Source organism: Leptinotarsa decemlineata, unplaced genomic scaffold (genome assembly GCF_025532065.1).
Source record: "Leptinotarsa decemlineata unplaced genomic scaffold, Ldec_3_MD MMD2_tig00000576_RagTag_RagTag, whole genome shotgun sequence".
Taxonomy (NCBI): domain Eukaryota; kingdom Metazoa; phylum Arthropoda; class Insecta; order Coleoptera; family Chrysomelidae; genus Leptinotarsa; species Leptinotarsa decemlineata.
In genome coordinates this window covers 157,393-179,116 of record NW_027412551.1, presented here as the reverse complement: position 1 = coordinate 179,116, position 21,724 = coordinate 157,393, and the positions used below count along the sequence as shown (strand labels likewise).

The 21,724-nt window shown below is 36.8% G+C and overlaps 2 protein-coding genes across 2 annotated transcripts in view; both read right to left on the bottom strand.

Annotated features, from left to right (window-relative positions):
- The window catches only part of LOC111502935 (uncharacterized), a 53,606-nt gene that overhangs the window by 11,473 nt on the left and 20,409 nt on the right, over nt 1-21,724 (bottom strand). The window contains exon 3 of the mRNA XM_023157120.2: nt 20,769-20,938. Coding sequence (XP_023012888.1) covers nt 20,769-20,938 — 170 coding nt within the window. The remainder of the gene's footprint in view (nt 1-20,768; nt 20,939-21,724) is intronic.
- Nucleotides 1,894-3,943, bottom strand: LOC141481914 (uncharacterized). The gene is made up of 2 exons (XM_074174260.1): nt 3,744-3,943; nt 1,894-3,678 (listed from the first exon to the last, which is right to left on the bottom strand). Exon 2 carries the CDS (start codon nt 3,675-3,677, stop codon nt 2,970-2,972), a length of 708 nt encoding a protein of 235 aa, XP_074030361.1. The 5' UTR covers nt 3,678; nt 3,744-3,943; the 3' UTR covers nt 1,894-2,969.

The window sequence follows — 21,724 nt, the reverse complement described above, 5'->3', positions numbered from 1 at the left end:
GATTAGAAATATTAAGAGATGACTTACAGAAACTCTGAATGCTCTCTCCTATACCTACGATCTCTATTTATACAAATCAACATCATGTGGAAGTATAGTGGGATAACTTCTCCTACTATTCCACTCTAAACGAGTCAAGTGGGAGTCGCATCACCTCCTATATAAGTTGACTTGCAAACCTAGAGTTCATTCATTCACTCTCTACAACTGTGAGCAAACAACAACAAGATGAATTCTGCAAAAATAAATGCTGCATTAAATAGAATAGCTGCTGTTGATGAAAACAATTGGATAGACGAATCAGATGATGAGGATGTCAATGTTCCGCTAGAGGAAGTAATAGTTGAAGCAGAAGATGTTGGAGTCGATGAAGATGAGATAGACGAAGTTGAAAACGAGGCCAACCAAAGCGACGAAGATGATGACGTGATGGAGTTTGAGAGGGTCATGGATGAAGAAGGAGATGATGAAGGGATAGAAGCTGACACAACTGAAGGTGATGGTGCTATGAGGATCGGTATGCGAACACTCAATGTCAGTGAGACACTGGAAGATCCCTTGGATTTGTATTGTGCATTGGATGCATACGTATTGATCAGCACAATAGATGGAGAGAACAAAAAACTATGTTGGTGCTGCTTTCGGTTTTATTCGCATAGAAACAATAATGGAGGGTGGTATGCCCATGTCAACACCCACAACACTGTCTCAATTATGGAAATAGGACAGAATTGGTGTGAAGCTTGCGAGAGGCCACTAACAAACTTCACCCGAGTATCTACATGTATTATATGTAATAATGTCCAACCTGTGGCACAATAACCGTGGACCAACTGGTCAAAAAAAAAACAACAGCCCTTTTCAGGGCTACATTATTCACACAAACAGTAGTTAGTTGTATTAGTATTCATAGATTATGTGACAAATGAATACTTTGACTAATAACAGTCTAAGTTGGAAATTTGTTAGTCTTTGAATATCTATACATTATATGACAAATAAATTACTATTTGTTAGTCTTTGAATATCTATACATTATATGACAAATAAATTACTACTTTGACTGAAAAGTCGAAATTTGGAATTTGATAGTCATTGAATATCTATGCATATGATGAGTACTACTTTAAATGAAAGTTGAAGTTGGCATTTGTCAATCATTCATATGCATATAATGATGAATACTTTCACATACATATATTTCGTTTGAGATTATAATGTTAACATAATGTTAACAATGGTATGAATCTGTTTCTGTTTGAAAGTATAATGGTAGCTCTGAAAAGAGCTATTTTTTTATTGTTTCAGTCTTTAATTGTAGCCCTGAAAAGGGCTGTTATTTTTTATTAATCCATGCAATGATATGGACTAACGCTCCTCATCATCAGAAACAATAATTATGGTATCGTCATCTGAATCAGATGATATACTAATGATATCATCCTCATAGTAGTCATCTGAATCAGATGATATACTCATGATGTCGTCGTCGTCATAATCATCTGAATCAGATGATATACTAATCACATCATCCGCATTATTATCGTCAACAGCATCTATGTCGTCCTGAATACCTTGTTCCACTCGTTCTGCGAAATCATCAGGAAGATCATAGATTCGCTGCAGAAATTGAGCGAAGGTTGTACTCAAATGATCAGACGTTGAATCTATTTCATGTACTTGGATGGGTCCTGTACTCGACATTGTGGAAGAATGATATAGAACTGGGATTGTTGCTATATTTATATTGGAAGAAATGAAATGGAGGGGGTGAAATGTAGAACAGTGTTTGAGATTCGAAAACATCAAGAATGAAACTCTGAGCGATTATTAGGAGAAATTCTTAGTGATTATTATGGAAAAAAAACTAATAAGAGGGGGAGGAAGGGAGAGGAAGGGAGGAAGACACTGCCCCAGCCTCGCAGTGCCTCGTGTACACCAACCAAAAAGTGTGTACTCCGTGGAAGGAAAGGAAAGGAAATGATGGACGAGTAGATGATTATATGTCATCATCGGAATTGAGGACATCATCATCGATCAGGATTGGGGATGGCGGAGGACTATCCTCGATGAGGATAGGGGATGGTGGAGGACGTCTAACGTCAAGCTCGTCATCAGCATCATCGCCAGAGTCGTCGTCGTCATCATCGTCGTCATCGCTGCTCATTGGGACAATGTCATCATAAGCAGGGTCCCACCATCCGTCAGGATCTGGATATTCCGAATCGTCCAAGTGTCCTTCGTCACTGCCAGTGACATGTTGAACTTGCATCCTGATGTCGTGATCCTGGTATTCATATGGCGGACTGTGGGGTTCCGTGGTGGAAGAGACTACCTGTACCTGGCTGTTATCCCAGTAATTGAAGTTGTACCCCTGATCCGGGCAGCTATAGGGTTCGGAGGTTGAATCGGGTTCCATCTCGATGCTAGCTGATCAACTGAATGTTTCATCAGATGATTTCTACTTTTATACTTTCGAGAGGGAGTGGGAGAGGAGTGGGACATTGAGTAGGGGTAAATTGCAGTGAGACATAAGACATATTCAATGAGTAGGGGTAAATTGCAAAGTGACATAAGACATATTCAATGAAAGAGATACTTGAATGGATAAAATACAAATGAAATATACTTGTCGATTTCACTATGAAACATGTCTATTTTTTTATTTTTTAAATTTTCTTCACATTGAATTATTTACAAGTGATTAGAGAACACAAAAATTGATGTGAGGTATTTGTCTAGAAGAACTTGGAATTGAAATAAAAAAATAATAATAATAATAAGAGGAAGTGAAGAAAAATGCTCCAACCATCGCATTGTTCAATGTGTACCAAACCAAAAAACAGTGTACACCCTTTATTTCACTTCCTTTTTCTTTATTCAATATAAACTTAACAAATATAAACTTAAAACTACCATAATTAAATATTCCTAACTAACCTAAAACTAATCTTATATTTATACTTAATCTACAAAAAAGGGTCCATAGCTGTCCATAACCTTTTGTGTAGCTCTATCGAAGAGGTTGCCGCTTCACACCTTTCCTCCAGAGATGCAATGTCACGATCTAGTTCGGCCATTTCTTTCTCTATTTCCCTACGTCGCTTAACCTTTTCACCCTTTAGGCGGTTCATGTTAGTCAACGCGGCCTCACTAGATCGGGCAGCATGTTCTATTTCTTTGCATCTCTGTAGAAAAGTATTCATCTTTTCACTCACCTCTCCGATAGGCTGTCGCACTTGTGGCACCAACACCTCAGGATCCGCCGGTGTCGCTGGCAGCGGTGGTAGTCGCGTCACCAACGGCGACAATATCACCAACTCCGGAGAAGGACTCCTCGGAATTTCCACTGCTGCTGGTGCTGCTGCTGGTGTGGAGGCCCTCTTACGAGAGGTCGAAAAACTACCTGCATAAGGATTAGTCCTATTGCAAGTAGCTCGGTACTTTGAAATAGGACCAACCCTTGCTGCAGGTCGTTGGCAAACCTTCTTCACAGCCCTGACTTCCTCCTCCTCCTCGAATAAGTCAGGGCTAGAAGATCTACACCTAACTCGCGAACGCGAAGTGGTTGCCTGGTCACCCGTCACCGCTCTCGAAGATGCTGCCTCCTCCTGGTCAGCGGACACCGGCAGAATAGACGCCACAGCATTATTCACCTCCTGTGTATTGGTTGCCATTCTGAAAAAGAAGAAATAATACAAAGTTAGTTGATATAAAAAAAATAACATTCTTAATTTACTTACTCAAATGTCAAGTTAGTCGTCGGAAGCTACTGCCTTGAAGTGGAGTGGACTGCTCTCGATGAGATGACTTCTCGAACTGAATGTTGTGTAGTGCTCTCCGGAGGGTATCGACTTCGATGCGTGAGTGGTGGGAAAATGGTGGGAGCGCACATGCGCGTTGAGGGTAGGGGTGTACATGCGCAAATGTTGGGAGTCGGGGGGGCGGGGCTTCGGAGAGGGGAGGGGCGGGGCTTCGGAAAGGGGGCGGGGCTTCGAGAAGGGGCAAAAAAACGCGCCCCGGATGCAAGTGGTGGATGTTGAGCGCCCCAGGCCGCGAAGCGGCCTGCTGAGCGATCGCTTCATGATCGCGAAGCGATCGCTTCGCGATCGCCTATTAACCTAACGTAAGTATGCAGCTAACCTAACGTAACTGTTAACCTAACCTAACGAGGGAATACTAACCTAACACCTAACCTAACGTAACTATGCAGCTAACCTAACGTAACTATTAACCTAACATAACGAGGGAATACATTCACCATGTTGGTTCCATTAATACATCATCAGTTGGTTTTGGTTTTGGTTGTATTATTCTATGATTTGGATTAATGTTCAGTCCTGGATATCCCAGTCCACCTGATGATGATGGCTTGACTTTATAGTTTCTCTCCAAAACTTCTTTATGGTTTTTCTCCAATACTTCAACTCTCTGTTCCAGTACATCATACTTTTTCATTGTAGTCCCTGTTATGTTTGACATAGCATCAAATTTTTTATTTGTAGACGCTGTTATGTCAGACATTTTTATGTCTACATCACTTGTAAGTTTGTCAAATTTACGAGTGAAAGTTATCCGAGCCTCTGCAATTTTATCGTCAAATGCTTGCCGGGCGTCCCGAGCAATATTGCCTATTGTGGATTGTATTGCAGCTTGTAGGGCTAGAAGTATAACTTCCTTTGCTCCATTAATTTCCCCTCAAGATATGATACAGTTACACAATCACTCTTGTCAATTGGTTCACTTGTATTTTTCAATATTTTCCTTTGCATGTCATAATGACCATCTTTTGTTAATTTAAAACCATTCCCAGGAGGACCTCGAATGACATTACCACCCCATTTTCTTTTTCTACCAAACTTATCGATTGTTTTAGACATTGTGCACTCTACGATGATTCTCTTCAAACTGATATTTCTGTCATTTACATTATACTATATATTGCAGTAATTGATTAGGGAAATAGAAATAATACAAATAAAATTTTAATCATTTTATATTCATTACAGTAATACATATACATACATACATAATACATTAATATCACATTACTTCTATCATATATTATTAATTATAAATGGCTACATAAATATCAATATTGAATTTTCCGGTTTTGAAGATATTGAATGATATTTCAATCATTGATCTCGGCAGATAATAAATTAATCAATTGATCCAATGGAGTCTCCTGAGATTGTGATTGTTGAATAATATTACTTATCCAACGAATGTTCTCATTTGGATCGTTTTCATAAAATTCAATATCATTATGACCCCAAGGAAGAGTGTGGGTAGTATTCGGAATGATAAATCGTTTATCGTCGTGATATGATAATGCAACTTTATTTTTCAATTCAGTATACATATCATGTAACACGCTTCTAAATGAATTCATCTTTCTGAATATCATACCACCTTGTTCGACGATTTTTTGATAATCTTCGCATGTCAATTCATTCTTTATTACAGATCGTTTAACCCCTTTGGCTTTCTTAAATTCACCATCAACAGATTTCACATAATATGCTTTAGCACCTGTACCATAAAAACTCATGATTGGATCATTTGGAAATTCATCTTTGAAGTTACCCAAGACTGAACTTGTTACTGGAATATTGAATTGGTTAACTATACTGTAATTGGATGTATCAAATCTACTTATGTTAGTTTTTATGAATTCATAAAAATTTTCTGTGTTTACTTTAAGAATGAGCGAGTCGGTATCTGTGTAAAGTAAAGAGACATTTTCATCAAAGTGTTGTTTGATGCATCCATAGAAAAAGTCATACATGACTGTTTTAGATAATTCTAATATGGAAAATCCCAAATATAATGGTTTATCGTAATGAACCTTCACTCTACCCAATTGAATGGCAACGAAATTATCAGTGAAAATTGAACAATTTTTGAAATTTGGTTTGGCTATGAGAGTGCTGGCACCTATATTTTTCTTTATATTTTCCCAATGTGTAACGAGTCTAACATCAATTCGATTATCTACATTCTCCATTGTCTTTCCATACACCGCATTATTCATTAGTTTATAGAAATCTTTAACAGATTTGTTGTTAGACCTATTACGCATTTCAGTATTAAGATCTATATAGGGTTTCATCCAGCATGATTGTTTGAATTTCAATACTCTATGTGTATTCATTACAATCAATCCATTTTTGACAGCTTGCTGTAGATTCCTATAATGAACAATATATTTTCTTTTATCATTCAAATTTGGAATTAATTTGGGAATTTTCGATTGTGTACGAGGTGGTATTATTTTTTCGACTAAAAATGGAAGGTCAGAATGTTTATCATGCAACTCTTGTGGATAATGAATGTCCACTTCAAATACATACCCATACGGACTATCAGTACTCACATTCATCACATCAAGATTAAGAATTTCATTTGGTGTCAACCATGTAAATTCACTTGTTGGTAGAGGTTGTGACATACTGTGACCGTATAGATTTGTTGCATCTAAATATGTAATGAATGTGGAAGGTTCATTGGGATTATAATTGGGTAAAAATCTATTATTTGCTATATGTTTCCTCTCGCTACATTGACTAATTCCACCTCGTATACCTTTTTGAAAAAAGTGAATCATATCAATGTCAGTTAGTAATTCCAATTCAACATTAGTGAACTTCAACATGGCATCCCATGATAATCCAGGTGCAGTATAATATTGTGCCGGATCTAAGTTATATATCTCTAAACTTGTGGTGCGGAAATTTTCAAAAATATCACATAGTAGCAATACATCCGACTTCAAATACAAATCAGAGTATTCCCCCAAATTCTGACACTCGAATAAATTCCAAACATTTCTAGCCCTATCATAATCAGTTTCCGATATATGTTCACAATTGAGTGTGTCATAAAACTGATTTTTTGTCGGAAGTAATGGATAATTCAATTTGTCAATGTCATCAACAAAACTATATGGAAATACACCTTTCTGTCTCATCAAATTGAATTTCTCAATTTGTGGGAAATGTTTGTGCATCTCCAAACATTGATCGGAGGTCAAGTTTGCACCCAACTTCTCCAACGAATTAGTCATAAATTTATAACTATCGATAAATCTCATTTTGAGATAATTCTTCCTAACCACACCATCTTTATCGGTATAGCTGTGTGTAAAGAGATGCTTCGTGAAAGATATATATTTCTCTTTAGTTTGCGGGATAACATCAACTTTCTCTTTATTCCTATACAATTCTTTTATGAATAAATGACAATCATAACCACTTAAATTATGCAAAATGATAGGTATGAAGTTTGGTATTTTGAAATTTAAATTACATTTCGAGTGAGCGGCATGTGATCTTTTCTTTCCTGTGACATGACAATGATCTCTTACTTTGACGTCACCATCAGTAAATGCTTTATTACATATACCACAAGTTCTGGCTGCAACAAACTGTTCTTCTTCTTCGACAGTTTGTGTATCCATTGGTTTAGGGTTTCTGAGATGATTTTCATGTATCTCTTTCAAATCATCTTCAATGCTACTCACAAATTTCTGAGCTGCATCTACACCTCTATATGTAACAAATTTTGTCAAATCATCATTATATGAACACTTTATCAAATAAGCAAATGAATATGGGGCATGTTTGAATGTTTTAATCGTGTATGAACTTCCAGGATTTGGCTCATTCACATGAATCGGTTTAAGCACTGATTCAAAATCAGCATACACTACAAATGGCACCCTCATTTGCCTCTCAAAGTTTTCAAACATTAGTTTATTTTCCGCAACCATTCTACCATATTTATTGATCTTTAAATTAGTAGTTGGTGTTGTGGTACTAATGTGATTACAATCATACATATTATGACGTAAAAGCAATCTCTCATCAGAAAAATATATCAAACATCCGTCACAAAAATATTTTTTCTGTCTATGAGCTGATAGTTGATTAGAAACTAATCTTGAAAGATCTTTGATCCAACAATAGTGACCATTACCGGAGTCATCAGTTATAAACAACAAATTGACATGTCTCCGGAGTCTTCTCTGTGAGTATCGCAATGGACCAATCACTTCATACTTCATTTTACCCTTCTCAAATGTACTCTCTAAACCGTAAACATTAATTGAAATATCATTCCTATCTTCGAATATTTCGATACTCTTATTATTAACTTTAACCGGAAAATCCATACCTGTGACATCTAAAACAGTGGAAAAATGTGGATATGACGTAAGTTCGGACACTCGACTATCTGCAGGATATAATGCTGATGTTATAGCCCAAGCAAAACAATATTGATCTTCATTACGAACATTCACAACAGCTTTCTTCCATTGAATACATTGAGGTAGCTTCACATATGAACGTCCTTCCAGTGGACTGTATTTATTAATGTTGACCTCGAGAAACAATATTTTTTCACAAGTCCAACCTGAATTATATAAAAAAAAAAAATATTACTATTCAATCTTATTGAAATTTTTAAAAAATAAATACCTGAGTCACGATCCTGGAACTCAGTCGTTTGAGCCACAATTACATCACGGAATCCATCAAAAACAGCATTCAAATCTGAAGATTGGTCCACTATTTTATTTTGGGAATTAAATGACTTCGTGTCCCTCGAATCATCAGTCTGAAGAATATAATTCCCAAAAACTTCCATATTCACCTTGATGCTTTTATGGATCCTGATGGCTGATTCCAGTAATTCAATGACCTTCTGCCTAATCTTATTGAAAAATGACATGTAGTCACTGGTTACAATCGAACTCTCCACCCTGTATGTAGCAATGCGGCAATTGAATGCATTCGTTATAATTTGAACACCGTCAGACAATTGAACACATGCATTATTTTTATGACTCATGGTTCTTCGGTGAGAATTCACTTGGCTCATAGGAATTGTCACATTACAACAATTGCACGTATACATAGGTGTTGCATTATCCACTCTCACCCGTTTCACTGCAGGCCCTCCTTGGCAACTCTGGAGCTGATGCCGACGAAGATTATCACTACGAGTGAAAGATTTACCACAGTCACAGGAATACATTTTATATAATAGTTCTCACTAACTCACTTGATGTAAACTGACATAGCCAACACTCGTACGCTTCTTAAATACACTCTGATAGGACCCGTCAAGACGTCATAGCCAACCCCACTTCTCAACTACATGCGCCAAGATTACCTCCCAACTGAATGCGATAACAGATGTCGATATACGAGCAAGCAGTGGTCGTTGCGGTCTCGGAGAGGGTAGACGCTAGGCAAACGGTCCTCGGCTGCCGTTGTGTCACCATCGATAGCGGGGCTAGAGCGAACCTTCATCGCTTCGGGAGAGGTGAGGGCAGACCGATGAATACGCATTACTCTGCCACACGTCGTGGAGTGAACATGTCGCTCTCTAGCCGTTGAACGGTTATTGCTGTGACGTCACTCCACTACTAACTTGGTGCCCTAACACCGATGGAGCATTTATTACTTGGAGGATCTTCGAAGTATGCAGACGTATGTTTGTACATAGACAAACAAGCACATGATGAAACCCGGTACCGTGCATTCTCCTACACACACACACACACACACACATAAACACACAAAATCTCATATGAAAAAAAAATCTGAACGATCCATGCACCAGACACTTCAAGGTCACAACGCCTTGACTTCACTGCACAACAAAAAAACTTCACCAAACAACAACCAATAAAAAAAGCAATTAATACGTCATAGTGGTGGGGGGAGGCCGAGAATCAGCTGTAAACAACTACTCAGAACTCCTATTCGGTGAAGATAATATACAGTCCGGTTTTTCATCATGAGATAACATTGCTATAATCTGAACCGTAACGGATATGAAGGCGATTGAATAGAAAAAAAAATTAAGAACAGCTTTGCTAATAAATCCCACGTTATTGCCATATCTTTCGCGACTTGATTCTAGATAGGTGGAACTTGAAGGGAAATATGCCCAAGTTCATTCAAAATTTTCTGGAACACAGAACATTTCCATCTCGACATGAAGATCTTTTATCAAATAAATATGTTCTAGAGAATGGAGTTCCACAAGGCTTCACACTAAGCGATCTCCTTTTTGCAATAGCTATAAACCCCCAGTTTGATAATATCAACGGAAATATAGGACGAAGCTTATACAGGGTGTCCCTGGACTTCCTCTTTTCCTCTCGGTAATGTATAGATGGGGTCAAAATATCACCAGTACTTCATATAACTTTTTTTCCTAAAAGTCTTCGTAACCAAGTTACGGGCCCTCGAAGTTACAAAATGAAAAATGTTTTTCTTTGATAACTTTTCAAGTGAATATTCAAAATCATCCAAATTTTGGTAATTGACTAAACAAATGAATTCCGTCGATGAGCTTTCATGCAGGAGTCAGTTGTTTTGCTACAAAGTCAGGAACGGACTACCCCCGATGGTCCACACCCCAAAACTTTGAAATGACAGATATTTTTCAATATTTTTCAACAAAATAAGGTTACTTGGACAATTTTATGAATAAAAGTACTCGTGTGGAAAGTCGATCGGAGCAACGAGTCTTGATAAAAATGTAGTTCTACTCGACGACATCAAACCCGCTCGTCCACCATTATTTGAAATGAATAATTATCAAAGCAGAAATAATAATGATAACGTTAATTCAACAACATTTATCCTGAGATGTCTACCATTATTCGAAAATATTAGTTTTTAAGGAAAATGGAAATGATATGTAAAATGTTCATAACGAATTTTTATAATGCAAACACGTTTAACTAACGAAACTCAAGAGCCTCAGGAGCAAACAGAAATGAAAAATCCACTACAGAAACTGCTCGGTATGACCACCTTCTCTCCCTATACATGGTATATAGCTCTCTCTATATGACATGGTATATAGCTCAGCGCGGAAATCCAGATTGAAAAAGCTGGACTCAATACAGGGTACAGTATTGAAACTGGCAGTGGGTACTTTTAGAATCAGCCCCTATTCTCTCTTTCTGCGGAAACAGGAATTCCTTCTTTGAAATATAAGAGACAACAATTCCTCTCGAATCATGTTGTTAATCACGAAGCCTAATCACCCTAATTAACATTCAATGAAGACACTGATGACATTCACGGAGGTCGATCCACAATAGCAAAACCAGTTCAAATAAGGTTCAGAGAAATGCTGAAACTTACTCAGAATACAGTTCCAGCCATTTATACTCACAATCCTGGAGAAATTTCTCTTTGAGAGTTGGAAAAGTAAGAATTTATCTTCAACTCAGCCATCTTGCAAAAGAAGGTAAATAAGATTTCTTAAGAGCAGAATTCATAAAGCAGAATCCATAGTTATTTACACTAATGTATCAAAAACCCAAGAAGGTACTGGATGTACATTCAATAGCCGAAGTTCGACTCACAGTTGGCAATTAACGACACAAACAAGTATTTTCACAGCCGATTTATACGCTATTCTTCAAGCAACCTACTTTTGTCATTTCAATAATGAAATAAAATTTCTCATTTATACGGACTCCTCAAGCTCACTACACGCACTAGAATATTCATTTAATACACTGGATAAATAGAAATGAAAATCACATTGGATTTGAATGGACTCCGAGTCACCAATGAATCTCGGGTAATGAACTAGCAGATCAGGCAGCCAAACGTGCTACCGAAGCACCTGATGTTTGTGATATTCCTATTCGACCGGAAGACGTACAAAATTTTTTTGAACAACAAATTATGGGTTTATGGCAAAACGATTGGGAAAGAACAGATACAAATTTGAAAGAGGTGAAGCAAAAAATTACACCCTGGAGGCATTCTTTTCCACAGAAACAAAGAGAACAAACTGTTATTACACGCTTAAGAATAGGTCATACCAACCGAACAAACATATATTCATGCTCTCAGGAGAAAGACAAGCGATATGCCAACAATGTAGGCGATGGCTAATAATGAAAGATATCTTGCTAAACTGTGTCCGAAATGATGAAACTAGAAACGATTTGAAATACACAATTCTCTGAAAGAATTTCTGTAAGATCATAATGAAAATGTGGAAAAAAATTATAAAATTAATGAAAGCAATAGGGCTGTACTCAAAAATTTAAACAAGAAAACAAATAATAAATAAACTTATAGTAAAATGCCAATGACCTCGCAGTCTACGCCTTCAAACCACGAAATAAAAAATGATCGTGGGGAACAATACAATGATTAAAGGAAATGTACAGGCACTGTAGCCCTTCTTGTGTTATACAGGGAAAACTAAAAATGCTGTTTATGTTTTTTTATGGATATCATTTTTATTTTGGAAACTATAAAACTGGATTTTTCTTATTGTATTCACGATATAATGCTCAATTTTTTATGAAACGTTTCATGTCAAAACGGCACTATCAACCTGTTTTTCCAATACACCGGCTTGTCTCTTTTATTACAGATATTGATGAAGCGATAAAAGCATAATTCAATGATGTATCACACTTGGCGTTTTATTTGGTATAATTAGCAACATCAGTGACAATAATCGAAGAAAAACAATTTGTTCTATAATGAATTTTTGGAAGAAAATGAAACCAATTCACAGATGACTTCTCCATGACAAACAATATAAAATGTTGGAATTTTTTTCTTATTAGTCAGTGGGCTGTGCTTGAAGAATGTCAGTAAACAAATCTAAAGAAGTGAACTTTAAACGTTAACGTGACTGGCTTGAAAGCCAGTCTTAAATATACGTACATAGTGGGTTGAATGGACTGACGCCTATCAGAAAACAACTACTCCCCTTGGTAATACCACGAAGGGCGTTGGATTGATTATATCCGACAGGCGTCAGTGCAGGAATCTTCAGAGAAAATTTCCTGCATATGCAATTGGCAATACAACTGAAAAAATTGGTTAGTACCTCGTCCTTTAGATGAAGAGACATTTTGTTGTTCGCTCCAACTTAGGAAGAGGAATGAAATACTCTGAAAGAATTCCGATTTTCAATTATGGAATATCATTGACTTTAGGTCGATGACGGCCACTATCTTGCACTGATGAGTGGCTAATGAGCCCAAAACCGGTCTGCAAGTGTGCCCGTTCCATAACTGATTGTCGACTCTTTCAGTTGTATTGCCAATTGCATATGCAGGAAATTTTCTGTGAAGATTTCTGTACTGACGCCTGTCGGATATAATTCAACGCCCTTCGTGTTATTAGCCAGGGGAGTAATTGTTTTCTGATAGGCGTCAGTCCATTCAACCTACTGTGTAGGTATATTGGAGACTGGCTTGAACGTTTAAAGTTCATTTCTTTAGAAATGTTGGAATTGATGATCTCTTCGTTGAATGCATATATGTGATTTTCCTATTCGACCGGAAGACGTCAGTTGTCTGCCTAGTATAGTCTTTCTCAAAGAGGGCGATAACTTCCCCTTGTGGGCGCTTGAGGCCTATAGGGGGGCAGTGAAGGGCACAGAGAAGATTGGGGGGCGTTGAAGCGGTTTAGGGGAGCGATGGCTAATTTAAAAATGTTAACACAAACTTTACCGCTCCTTTACGTTCCTTTACGCGTTTCCCCGTGTAACGCCATCTAGGGGACTAGAAAGTAACTATTACCTGTCCGATAGTTGTCAAACTGTACAATAGATGGCGGTAAGCTCCAATGCGAAGCGAGAAGTTTCTAGTCTTCATTCTCCCCGCCCGTTGCCTCATTTAAAAGCGGGCGCGCCATCCAGCCAGTAATGTTCAATAGTTTGTTAGCCCCCAGACACTTCCCCAACAGGTGGAAGCATGCGGTCGTCGTCATGATCCCAAAACAGGGTCAGAACCCGCTGTTCCTACAGAACTATCACCCGATAAGTCTATTCTCTTCGGCGGCTAAGTTGGCTGAAAGAGTCGTTCTTCAAAAGCTCAACGAAGAAGTTGAGGGCCGAACTGTTCTGCCTGACGAAAAATTCGGCCTCAGGACAGAACATTCTACTGAGTTACAGGCTCTGAGACTGGTCAAAAATACCATCGCGGAGTTAAACCGTAACAGAAAAGTCTATGTAGTCTCCACTGAGTTACAGGTTCCACTGAGTTACAGGCTCTAAGGCTGGTCGAAAACACCATCCGCGAGTTGAACACGAATAAAAAAGTACATATTGTCCTATTAGACATCTCGAAGGCCTTCGATCGTGTTTGGCACGAACGTCTTCTGCATAAATTGAACGCTTTCGACCTACCTCGGGGCCTCGTCCGGTGGATCGGGTCCTACCTGAAAGACAGGACATTTCAGGTTAGAGTAGAGGGATCTCTGTCTGACAACAGAGAGATCCTTGCTGGAGTGCCGCAGGGGGCCGTGCTCTCTCCGACGTTGTACTCACTTTACACCAGTGACCTTCCGAGGCCCGAGCGTGTGAAGATATCTCTTTATGCCGATGACACGGCTCTCCTCTCATCTTCCATGGGTCGGGAGCTCGTCGTCTATATGCAACGTGCATTGGACGACCTCGAGCGCTGGTACCTTGATTGGAAGATCCGAGTGAACCCGGATAAGACTCAGGCAATAACCATGGGAAGACTGAAATCTTCTCCGGCCATAAAAGTGAGAATCTCTGGAAGGGAGATTAACTGGAAAGCGCGGGTAAAGTACCACGGCCTTCTAATAGACCGTAGGCTCACTTGGAACCCTCACATAATGTGCATCAAATCAAAGATCGAGGGTCGAATAGCACGTCTGTACCCTCTGATAAACAGAAAATTAAAAATGAGTCTAAAAAACAAAATTACCATCTACAATACGATGTTCAAGTCTGTCATTATGTATGCTTTATGCGTCTGGGGACAAGCGGCTCCGTCCAACATTTCCATTCTGGAAAGGTTACAAAACAAGCTAATAAGGATGATTGTGAATGCTCCTTGGTTCGTGCGGAATGAAGCCATCCGCAGAGATTTGCAGCTGCCTTCCATTCGGCAGTCCATCCAGTCGAGAAATCAGAGAGTTTTTGATGGTGCAGAAACTCATGAAAACCCATTAGTCGGGGAAGCTATGAATTATACTATAGACGACCCCTCCCGATATAGAAGGCTCCGACACTCTGTCGAATGAGGCCCCTATATCTTCCGATGAAAGATGAACAACGTTTTCATCCGATTCACCCCAGCCAGGCAGGGGTACACCGTGAAGGGCGGTACTGATGTCTGAGGACATTCATGCCGCCATACCATTAACACCCATATCAGTTATGACCCGTTTGTCCTTCTGGCAAACATCAGTTCAAAGGGTAAGGGAGCCAGGCTCCAACCTGACTGAATTCAAGATGGATTTCGAGAGCCAGTAATGTCATTCGACGATATTACGAAAACAAGTGAATTCAGTTAGCGACTAGCTAGGTAAAGTGCTGTACGTGCGGTGGTGAATACTGTGAGTGGTGTCATTAACAAGTTTCCAATACTCGATTCTTTACTTCGGCATTTTTGAAGATAAAATTATGTCGGAAGAAAAAAAATAGAAACGGCAGTATAGCGCGGAATATATAAAATATGGATTTATTGAAAATCCCACAAATCCATCTTCGCCTATGTGCCTTCTTTGTCGAAAAACATTTTCGAATGAAGCGATGAAACCCTAAAGGCTACAAGATCATTTGAATAAAAAGCATTCAGATGAAAAAGACACAAGTGTGACTTATTTTCAAGAACTGGAAAAGAAACACTCAGCTCAGCCAACTGTGTCAAAACATTTTTCAGCTGCTTCTAAGCAAGACGACGCCAGACTACGAGCTTCCTACAATATATCCAGCATTAAAAAAAGTATTAACTACTGTGCTCCATAAACCATCGGCAGATATTATCCGAAAAATTCCTTTGAGCAATAGTTCCGTGCAAAGACGAATTGATGAGATGGCTGAAAACATTGAAGTCATTGTTCAATCATCTGAAGACTTCTAAATTCTCAATTCAGTTAGATGAATCCACTTTACCAACCAATGAAGCATTGTTGCTGTCATACGTGAGGTTTATTAAAAATGAGAAAATATATCAAGAACTACTATTTGCCAGAAATTAAGAGACGGATACAAAAGGAGAAACTATATGTAATACACTGGAAAAACTTTGTGATGAGAAAAAAATTCCACTGAAGAATATTACATCAGCTGCTACGGATGGCGCTCTGGCTATGACAGGGCGTTACAAAGGCTTCATACTCGTAGTGTACTTAAAAAATAAATTCCAGGTGTGCTCGCTGTACATTGCATCATTCATAGGCAACATTTGGTTGCGAAAAATTTGAGTGTGCGCCTCTCTCAATCACTGCAATATATCATCAAAGCAGTCAATAAAATACGAAACAGCTCTTTGAATGACAGATTATCCAATCAGCTTTGTGTTGCTAATGATGAATATTTCAACAGATTGCTATTTCACACAGAAGTGCGTTGGTTATTAAACGGTAACAGTTTGGCTCGTTTTTACAGTCTATTTGACTCTGTTATAGAGTCCTTGGAAAACAAAGAAAAATAATTGCACGACAACCTCATCACTTCAAAGATTGATATTGCATACTTGACAGACCTGTATGAATTATTTCATGATGTCATTCTCCAGCTTCAAGGTTACGACTTGAATTTGATTAAAACAAAAAATGTCATTGCTGCTTTTGTAGCCAAATTGCTCTTATACAAGGATAATATCGGCAGATGTTAGTTTCTCAATTTCCCTAACATGTCAGCAGTATCCTTCAACAACGACGACTTGCTTGTTTACTGCCAATATTTGGAGAACATCCACATTGATTTCGCAAAACAATTCCAGGACATTTCAAAATTGGAAATACTGGACTGGATGTTTTTCAAATGTCAACACAGCAGGATCACCCCAGCTAGAAAAAGAACTCATAGAACTGATAACGAACGAGGAAAAAAAAATGATATTAAAAAATGGATACCAAGAATTTTGGCTACAAAAGCCAATCCCGCAATTGTACCCTGGATTGTGGTCCATCGTTCAACGATTTTTGATAGCATTCCCATCATCGTATTTGTGTGAACGTGGATTTAGTGCTGTGGCAACGTTGCTAAATAAAAAGATAAATTGGTTGCAGATTACTGACTTACGGCTGTTTTTGAGTAAATTCGAGCCTGATATTAACAAACCTGTTAAAAATCATCAAATTCATCATTCACATCAGATTAATTTTAAAATTCAAATTAAAATGTTTGGTTCAATAACATGAATAAAAGTTTTCCCAATATTACAAAATGGTGTTTTACATTACCCTCATCAGTCTTATTTTCACATGACACACATAATTCAATTATTTAAATAATGACTGCGATTGTGATTCTAGAGATGTAGTTAAGTAAAAAACTTTGAGGGGCACTAAAATATAATCAATTCTCGAAGTGGGCAGTGGACAAAATGAGTTTGAGAACCTCTGGCCTAGTATGATGGGTGTAATGCTATTACATGCATCTCTTGTTTTTTGTTTGAGATGACAGGTATCTATACTAGGTGTTAGAAAAACTTCATTTTGTATGTATCCTTAAACAAAAAAACCAAAGGAGACAGGTCAGGATATCAAGCTGGCCAAGAAATTGTTCTAATATTTCCAATCCACTGTTGGGGTTATCGTATCTGAATTTTCTCCTACCATTGATGTATTATGGAAATAGCATTCACATAAGGAAACCAGCAATGGTTTCCCTATGTGAATGTTAATTTGTATTATTCCACCTATAATAGATGTTCTGTTCATTGTTGGTGATTTTTGATTCGTCAATTCATATTTTCAGTACACATATTTTTAACTTCCCTATTTCCAGGCCTTAACTACTTCGCAAATCGTATTCTCCCCTTTCGTAATCCCTTTCATTGAGGTGATGCACTTTTTTGTATCCTGTTGCATTTCTATTTGTTCGTTTCAAAAATATGTTTGGTAAATTTCACAGAAATTCCTATTTCCTAGGCAATTTCTCATAAAGAACAATTATGATAGGAAATATTTTTGTAACTGACCAATCCAGAATTGAAAAAAAGTTTTTTTTCATTAGTTCTCCCAAAGTCAAAAAATTCAAACCACACACTTTCTAATTTCTATGAGATATTTGCATACCCAAAACTTTCATTTGGATCCTCACACTTCCAGCACTAACAAAGTTTTTAGATTTATTTCTATCACATGCATCACAGTTTCAAGTCTCTCAAATGTCTTTCTGATCGTCTGAACATTTGAATCTTCGGAACACGACGATTTGGGTATAGCTCACCATACATATTTCTTGCCAGAAGAGAGTTTCTCTTTGATTTTGCATTAGTAAATAGAAAGGTACCTTGAAACAAGGATAACTGTTGTTTCCACTGATGATTCTATTCATTTAACGCCATGAAAATATCAAGTGTGATATACCACTGAATTGTGTTTCATCGCTTCATCAATATCTGTAATGAAAGAGACACTTCCGTATTCGGAAGTACTGTTTTTTTTTCGTTCTTTATTTCTTTTTAATAATTGTTTTTTCAACAATGTTACAACATGATAAAAAAAACGACCTGTAATTTTGTGAGAATGAATTGCGTTGATATTCTACATAGTTTTCTTGAAAACATCTGCCATTTGGTCCCTAAATTTGTATCGAGACTAAATGTTTTTTTACTGCGAACAAATGATAAATAAAATGATTTCATGAAAAAATTTATTTAAAAGTAACTTGAGATTACCCCAAAAAAGGTTTTCCTGAAATCTACGAAGTTTTTTCTACGAAATCATTTCATACATTATGGAATGTTTCTGAGATAATTCAGTTAGGACCAACCTTCATTCCATATAACAGTTAAAGAATAAAATGCGTATACTTTAGATTTCACGAATCCCCACAAAAAATCTAAGAGCGTCATGTCAGGTGATCTATTGGGCCAATATGAGGCCACTAAATCACCTGACATAACGTCTAGATATCATTGAAGGGGAAATGTGACTTCTCAAGTATGCTACAGTACAGAAAAATCGTTCATTTCGTGACTCAAGAGTAGAGAAATTGTTGTTTGCAACGAAGGAACATTTCATTATGTAGGAAATGAATTTGTAAACATACTTCTTATCGTCAGGAAATGAACGATACATTTTTTAGAATTATTAATATATATCAATTGTTTGCAGATGATTCTTGAAATGAATTTTAAACTGGTAAATACTAAAAAACGCTGATCTGATTGCCGAAAATGAAAAAGTGTTGGATAGATAATTGAAATTCCAATCAAACAGATTGTCACAAGACTGCCTTTTCCAGTAAAATCAGATGGTAGTTCCCTGTCTGCGATGAGTGTGATGCGAAACTCTTTGTTTTATAAAAAATAACTAAATTGATACCATAGAACTGGCCAATACTTGATGAAAATCCATATTAAAAAACTAATCAATACAGTTTATTGTATGATTTTCACTATAAAATATAGTGAAAATCATACAACAAACTGTATTGATTAGTTTTTTGAATTGATACCAGTTTACGTGAATTCTGTCCGGCATTGATATCTTGGTCCATCACATCCATTCATCCCAGTGAAATATTTTTCTATGAAAATATATCTGATGAGAACTATCAACAGGGCTTCAATTTCGATTCAATTACTGGTATTTGACACCAACGATGAAATGAGGGTTTTATTCCAAACCATTACATTTTATGGCTTGGAATTAGATTTCGTATGATAACTCTTTTTCTGTCACGAATGTCAAATTTGTAGAAATGGAAAGATAGCACGAAATCATCATTCATTTCAAAGATAAGCTTAGTGACATATGAGTTAAATATTGATTTTCTAAGGCTGTTACGTGAGCACAAAGCAAAGTTGATTTTTGACAACTTATATGCACACTTTGAATTTATGGTTGATATATTATATATCTTGGAAAAATTCTAGGTAAGGTAAGGCAGGGCGGGTGCAGAAATGTGGTCATAATTTCGCTTTCGAAATAAAAAACTGGATGAGAAAGAAACTTTTTGGCTTTCTACTACTCCATCTTGATACAAAAAATGTGGGAATCCTCCAAAGAACGGAGGAAAGCAATCAATTTCAAAGGAAATAACTATACATAAATGTGTAGATCATGCAAAGAAATAATTTTCAGACACAAACTGGAAGAAAAGCCCTCCTGAAACAGTTACTTTCATATAAACATTGAATTACATGAAAAAAAAAAATTGTTTGGAAACAAAATCTTTTATGTGAACACATAATTATACAAAAAACACTTTTTTCTACTCAATTTGTGTTCCAAACATTCGGATTGAATCAGATATAATTCACAGGATTTCTTCAAAATATACTGAATGAAAGGTAAAAATTTCACTTACATGGAACACTATCATCCTCACTGGTAGACATCGATGATTTGCCGTAAGACACTTGCCTTAGGACAAGATGAGTAGGAGGATGCAGTTCCAAACTACGACTGCCTTCAAACGCGAATGGAGGTAGTAACACTAAAAATCTTGGGCCGTGAAAGCCTTAATAAATTTATTCATGTATATGATTCAATATTCATATAATAATTGTTTCGAATGGACTCTCAGTTTCGTGTTAGTCACGTGGAAGTAGTTGTTTCAATAGAAAATTATTTTTCAAGTTTGTATAAACTTCATTGAAAGAGTGTCAGTTACAAGTATACATCCTACATTTCCGACGTTCTAAAAAAATTCATTGTTTTATGTGAAAAAATTTCGTCTGTGTGTGAATGATTTTCTTTATATAGTTATAATAGAATAAATATTCAGCTATCATCTCATTTCTGCCAGCGTTATTCAAATACCTGTTGTCTCCTGATTTCAGCTTCATCTAGTTTAACTTGTAATTTGTTCAAGGTGATGGGACTAGTTGGAGGTTCTTCTAACCGTTCTAAAATTCTCTTCGGTGGGTGCTTCTTAACTATACTTTCTTCTTGATTTTCTTCGAAAGCAATCTCAAATGACACACCTTGTGCTGAAACCAACAGAACTTTATTCAAAATCTTTTATAATTTTCATTTTATTAAAATTTTTTTGCTCATGCTCATTTTTATTTTTTATTTCTTTTTTACTCTACTCATTTCCATTTTGTATCTTGATTAATTCATTTATTTTGATTGTATTTTCAACTCAAGTTGTATTGCCTAATATAATAATATTGTTTGAAGGTGATTGACAATGTTTCGTGATGAATTTCACTAGTTCGGACTTCCATTGTCTATTATATAAAATGATTTGAAATCCCTGAAACAAGTAAAAAAGAATAATTAAAAAGAATAGTTGAAAATAACAATTATATTAAGCAACAATAAACCTGAAATGAAATGATAGTGAAATAACCTACAAGTAAAAATATAATAATTGAATAAATAAAAATTAAAGGAATACAAAAAGAAAATAATAAAAAATAAAAAAGTGTAGAGATTCCAAGTCACATTAGTTCACGACGTTTCGATTGTTGGTATCTACAATCGTCTTCGAAGACGATTGTATTAGACAATGGAAGTCCAAACTAATGAAATTCATCATGAAAAATTGTCAATCACTTTCAAACAAACGTTCAACAGAAACATGAAAGATGTCATGTAATAATAGGTACCGAGTAGGATAAGAAGCCAATCACCTACGAGCGAAAAATTGTAAGCACGAGGCGTTAGCCGAGTGGTTACAATTATAATTAATTCGCGAATGGACGTAATGGGGAATGTTCCTCAATTTTGGTTATTACAGCAAAAGCAAGTTTGAACAAAGTAAAGTTGAG

What these genes read in the sequence shown, in the direction of transcription:
- LOC141481914 (XM_074174260.1), bottom strand. Translation starts at nt 3,677, where the DNA reads ATGGCAACCAATACACAGGAGGTGAATAATGCTGTGGCGTCTATTCTG.